Source organism: Drosophila montana, unplaced genomic scaffold, assembly GCF_035044405.1.
Source record: "Drosophila montana isolate Dmon_TW-CO22-7 unplaced genomic scaffold, ASM3504440v1 contig_2438_1, whole genome shotgun sequence".
In the NCBI taxonomy this organism is placed as follows: Eukaryota; Metazoa; Arthropoda; class Insecta; order Diptera; family Drosophilidae; genus Drosophila; species Drosophila montana.
The window spans coordinates 1,874,796-1,880,238 of NW_026997315.1; the positions used below are offsets into that span (position 1 = coordinate 1,874,796).

Here is a 5,443-nt window from a genome sequence, read left to right on the forward strand (position 1 = left end):
ACGATCTGCATCAAAATATTATGGGGTCATCTAAGAATTCAGAACTTGTCAAAATCTTTTCAGTCGCGGGCCGCATGAAAACAGCCAAAAACAGAAAATCCTTGATATCTCGGAAACTACTAGGACAATTTTGACAAATTTTGGCCAGTTGATAGGCCTGGCCCATACAATTAATTTGACACAGGACTCGACAGGATACGCAAGGATATGGCCGAGTTATAAGCGTTTTTCTGTTAACAAAATTGGCATTTCATCTCAGCTGTCTGAAGGACTTTCGTCCTTTTGGTTGTCAATTCTCAATCTGGAGGACAAGGTCTATCTACTGACCAAAGGACATCCCGATAGTCCTTTAAATGGTGGAGTTAGCCCTGATTTTTTGGATTTTGGCCAATTTTGCGACTAAACCCCTAGGAGAAATTTGGGTGCAATTTTTGGTGGAATCCTGTGAATCCTTGAATGCCAATCGATAGTACTGCCTCCCACGAGTTCCAAATGGCATATCCTTCCGATATCCTTAAGGATATGACAGAGATATGGCTAAATATATAATGTCCTTATAGAAAAATAGCCATATCTCAGAAACTACAAGGAAGATATCGATGTCCTTTGGCTAGATGATTGTCCTGATCCATACAATTTTTTTGACACAGGACTCGTCATGATCTGCAAGGACACGACCGAGTTATAACAGACCTAACCCAGCCATATCCTTGCCGATTTTTAAAGTACATTATGCATTAAGATTGTTGGGAACAATTGGAGCTTATACTTATAGGAAAGGAAAATCATCATTAAATACTTAATAAAATGTCCTTGTCGAAAGCGACGCCTTAAATATATTGCATACAAAATTTTATTGCATAACGGTTAATTGTTACAACATAATGTAAGGCACTTGTTCGCTATTTGACACAAATTTTTCACATAGATATAAAATACATATGTATATGTATGGTACAAGTAGATATACAGATATATAGAGGAGGCTCACAGGATACCAGCTTGGATATGCTGGGAAAGATGTGAGCTACAAAAACAATAATACGTTAGATATCTGGAGTCAACCAAGCCAACAATGAATACATGGAGTATGTGTAAAAGAAATTGCACGTTTATGGGAGGAGGATGAGTAGTTGCTCTAGATATGAACCGATTGCACAAGCTCCGGTAGATTCTGATACTCGGGATCGCGACTGAAGAACTCCATGAGATAGGCAAAGGTGGGCCGCTCTTTGGGATGATAGTTCCAGCAGCTCTGCATCACTGCATAGATGTACGCTGGGCATATGTTTGGCTGCGGCAGACGCTGTCCACTGTCCACCAGCTTGATGGCGTCCACATTGCTTATATCTCCATATGGCGGTGCGCCCAGCGCAAACATCTCCCACAATGTGACGCCAAAGGACCAAACGTCGCTGGCATGCGAGAATATGCCATTGTTAAAGCTCTCCGGCGCATACCAGCGTATCGGCCAGCGACCGCCCTGGGTGAAATGATACTCATCGCTGCCGGCGCTCAGCGAACGCGACATACCAAAGTCACTGATCTTGGCCTGCTGCCGGGAGGTCAACAGTATGTTGCGTGCGGCCAAATCACGATGCACAAAATGCTGCGTCTCCAGATAATGCATGCCTGTCAAGGAAATAATCTCGTTTAGTTAGAAGGAGCAAGTGCATCATTTATAATACACGCTTACCGCAGGCTATTTGGGATGCCCACAGCTTCAGCTCGTAGTTGACCTTCATCTCGTCGCTGTGATCAAGTATATACTGTAGCATGGAGCCCAGAGGCGCCAGCTCCTGCACCATCATAAGCATATCCCCCTTGGAGATGCCAATTAGACGCACTATGCACTTGTGCTCCAGACGCATCATGACGGATGCTTCGCGCAGAAATTCCTGCTTGTTGAGAGTCTGCTGCGTCTCATCGCGCAGCGTCTTGATGGCCACCTCCAAACGTTGCACTGGTTGCACGCCCGGCAGCCGCAGCCAGCCCCTGTACACGGAACCAAACTCGCCAGCCCCGATCTCGCTATCCAGTTCCAGCTGATCGTGATGTATTAGGAAACGCTGCTTGGCCTCCTCCAGCTCGGTGCTGTTTAGTTCAATGGCACCGCCGGCGCCGCCGCTGCACTTGTGCTGCAAATAGCCCGCCATTTCGCTCTCCGTGGAGCCAGTGGATATTAGGGAGTCCAAGCGCGACATCTGCTTGCCGCTGCCATCCGATTGCTGGAGCGGCTGATCCAGTAGCATGTGCACATCCATTGTAGGCAAATAGCCATTGGCTGTGAGTAGAGCGGCACGTTCCCGCTCAATGGCCACATCGCTCTTGGTGAAATACTCTACTTCGTCCTCAGTCTTATTGGCAATTGGCGGCATTTCAATGGGCGTATTGTTACGTGGCACATTATACACTTCACCGGCGTCCACATTGAAGTTGCTAAAATCCGTAGAGAAGGAGAGATTTTTCATGATGGGCGCCGCCGCCTGCAGCTCCTCATTGGCTCTGGCTGCTGCCATAATGCTGACGCTGCTCTCGGAATCGCTGCGTTTGCCCTTCGATTTGGACTTGCGCAGGCTGTTCATATCGAAGAGACTCTTCTTTGGACTGACTATGCGCAGCGTATTGAACATGGAGCTGCTGTTCTCCTTCTGTTTCTTCTTGGTTATGGTCAGAGCGGGCACGTGCGCCTGGTGCGTGGATCCGCTGGGATGTGGACTGAGCGGTGTGCTGGGCGCACTGTGATTGTCGCGTTGCTTATGCGTGGCACGCGGTATGGTGGCAAAGGAGGGCAACTCCGGTTTGGGCAGCGGTGGCACAGGATACTTTAGGCTTACCGGCAGGCCGTAGGAGAAGCGCATAAAATGCGCCACCAAATGCTCCAAGCTGGGCCAATAAGGACCATCGTCGATGTACAGAAATTTCGACTTTAAATAAATATAAAATCTGTTTAAATACTATTTATCTACTAGATTCTGGCTACATACCCCGCTGGAGGGCAGCTTGTTGCCATTCTGATAGAGATCCGCTTGTGAGATGAGAAAATTTTTGGCCACCTGACCACTGAGCAACGTCAGCACATAGCCCGCCGCTGCGGGCGATTCCGAGTAGCGCACCAGAAAGCAGCCCGACGTGTCCACCGGCTGACCCGTAGCCTGCTGCTTGCGCTGCAGCTGAAGAGCAAACTGTTGGAGTATGGCAACTGCCTCGTCCCGTTTCAGTGTGCCATGGTACCAGTGCTCGCGGCTTGTGCTGGCTGGCGGCAGCTTGTAGTCGAGCAGAAACTCCTCGACAGCCGTCTGACCAGCCTCCTTGGCCAGATCAAAGGGAAACTCGCCGGAGCTGGTGCGTGGCAGCAGCGGTGCCTGTGCCGCCAGCAGTTCTTGCACTGCCTCCAGATTGCCATGCTTGGCCGCCTCGTGCAGCGGCACATAGCCGTTCTCAATGTTGCGTCCCTGCACGTTCGCCTGGGCGGCAATCAGCGTGCGTATAAAACTGGCGGGCTTCTGGCGACAGGCGTACTAAAAACCCAGAGAGCAAAAGGTTAAGAAAAGCTGTCTGGTAGCGCGACTCTACTCACATGCAAAGGCTGATAACCGAAGGAGTCCGAACTGTTCACTTGCACGCGCGCATTCAGCAGCAGCTTGAGTATATCCTCATTACAATTGAGTGCGGCCAGATGCAGCGCCGTCTGGCCATCCTTGTTCTTGGCATCGAAGTTCCGATTGCCACACTTGAGCAGCTCGAAGACCACTTTGCTCTCGTTCTTGCTGGTGGCACGATGCAACAGGTTGGTCACGCCCTGGCTGCGTGTATTGTGCGGCGGCGGATCGCCAGGGAGTGGCGAAGATAGCTTGGTAACCAAGCCATTTGGCTCCTGCTGATAGTACTTCACCAGCGTTTCCAGGCCGTGCAATATTTTCGTTTGGCCCTTGTCATCAATGGAGAAGAACGCGTCCTCGCCGTGACGTCTGATCTGATAGTGACAGACCTCGCCCTGCAGAAATGCAATTGGTTACATACACACATACATGCATAGAGACAACCTGTTGTTATGCCCTGTAGCCATTGAGAATGGGTATATTGGTTCATTGTTAATGTATGCCACAGGCAGTGGTCATCTCCGACATACGCTATACACAAACCAAATTTTTGTTATTTAATCCACCTTTCGTTTCTTCGAAATCGTCAAATATCAGTTTATATAGCCTAGCTATTGGGTCACTTTAAATTTTAAACCGATCGGTCACAAGCGCAGCAGTTACAGGGTATCTGCAAGTCGAGCAAACTGAACTGGAGCACTTGTGCGTCATTTACCTGATAGAACAGACTCAATACAAAATCGCCAGCTGCCGTGGTGCTCTCACGCACCAGAAATGTGCCATCCTCGTAACCTGCGATAATTAGCACAATAAACAAATTATTAATTGAATTTTCCCACTGTTTGGGCGATTCTTGTAAGTCTCTCTTGTACGCACCCTGTTTTAGCAAATCGTCGGCGGCCTCGCGTGTTAAGCGGCCGTGGTACCATTTCATTTGATCATCACGTGGGTATGCTGCCATTTAAAGTCCATGCAATGTTTTTTAATACAGTTTAAAATATAAAAATATATACACTTATTGATAAAAATAATTATCAGCGATTCTGCAAATGCGCAGTGTTGCACACTAGAAAGCAATCGGAAATAAAGTAGTTATCGCGATCGTCAGCTGGCAGCTATCGAGCGAGCGCTATTAATCGACGGCATCAATAGGTGGCAACGCTGGCAATTGCACAGCGCGCGCATTTCAATATTCAATTTAAACCGTCTTTATTAAAACAACTTTTACATTTACATTCACATCGCATGTTTTTATATATTTAGTGTTTTTTTTTGTTTGTTTTCTTTACTTTTTTTTCAATTTATTTTTGTTTTAGCTGAGAATGATCTACTAAAAACACAGTATTAAGTTGTGTGCGATTATGATTAGTTGTTTTGTGTCTCATTCTGTTCAATATGTTGTTTATATATGTATAATTTGTTTTGTTCTCATTTTAAGTTATGTGAGAAAAATCTTAAGCTTAAGCATTTAAAAAACGACTACAACTATGAAAGAAAATTTTAAATTATTAAATATAAACATTCAATGTCAGAAATGTATGTTTTTTGCATTAATTTAATATTATAACTATGTGTATGTGTATGTATAATTGTTTAGATTTATTTTCTGCATTGTTTATAATGTACAAAATAGCAAAGCAAGCGCATTTTGTTGGTCATTTTGTGCGTAGCCGCTGCCGCTGCTGGTTGCTGCTGGTTTTTGTTGGTTTTTGTAATAAGTATTGTGGCAACTTAATTGACTAACGGTTGAAATAACTATAAAAAAGAGTTAACACATACAATAAACAGCATAAGACTGAACCCGCCCAAAATCAAAACCTATCAACTAAATCGCTTTAGAG

General features: G+C 45.9%; 1 protein-coding gene across 1 annotated transcript; it reads right to left on the reverse strand.

Moving 5' to 3' along the window:
• Positions 1-835: 835 nt before the first annotated feature.
• Positions 836-4,665, reverse strand: Shark (SH2 ankyrin repeat kinase). Its single transcript, XM_064681833.1, has 6 exons — positions 4,479-4,665; positions 4,318-4,394; positions 3,581-3,997; positions 2,988-3,521; positions 1,697-2,927; positions 836-1,632 (listed from the first exon to the last, which is right to left on the reverse strand). The coding sequence occupies exons 1-6, from the start codon at positions 4,561-4,563 to the stop codon at positions 1,139-1,141; spliced, it is 2,838 nt and encodes a 945-aa protein (XP_064537903.1). The 5' UTR covers positions 4,564-4,665; the 3' UTR covers positions 836-1,138.
• Positions 4,666-5,443: the final 778 nt, after the last annotated feature.

Coding starts and splice junctions, on each gene's coding strand:
- Shark (XM_064681833.1), bottom strand. CDS start 4,563: ATGGCAGCATACCCACGTGATGATCAAATGAAATGGTACCACGGCCGC. Junction 3,998..4,317: donor TATTGAGTCTGTTCTATCAG/GTAAATGACGCA, acceptor GCATTTCTGCAG/GGCGAGGTCTGTCACTATCA. Junction 3,522..3,580: donor TCGGTTATCAGCCTTTGCAT/GTGAGTAGAGTC, acceptor CTGGGTTTTTAG/TACGCCTGTCGCCAGAAGCC.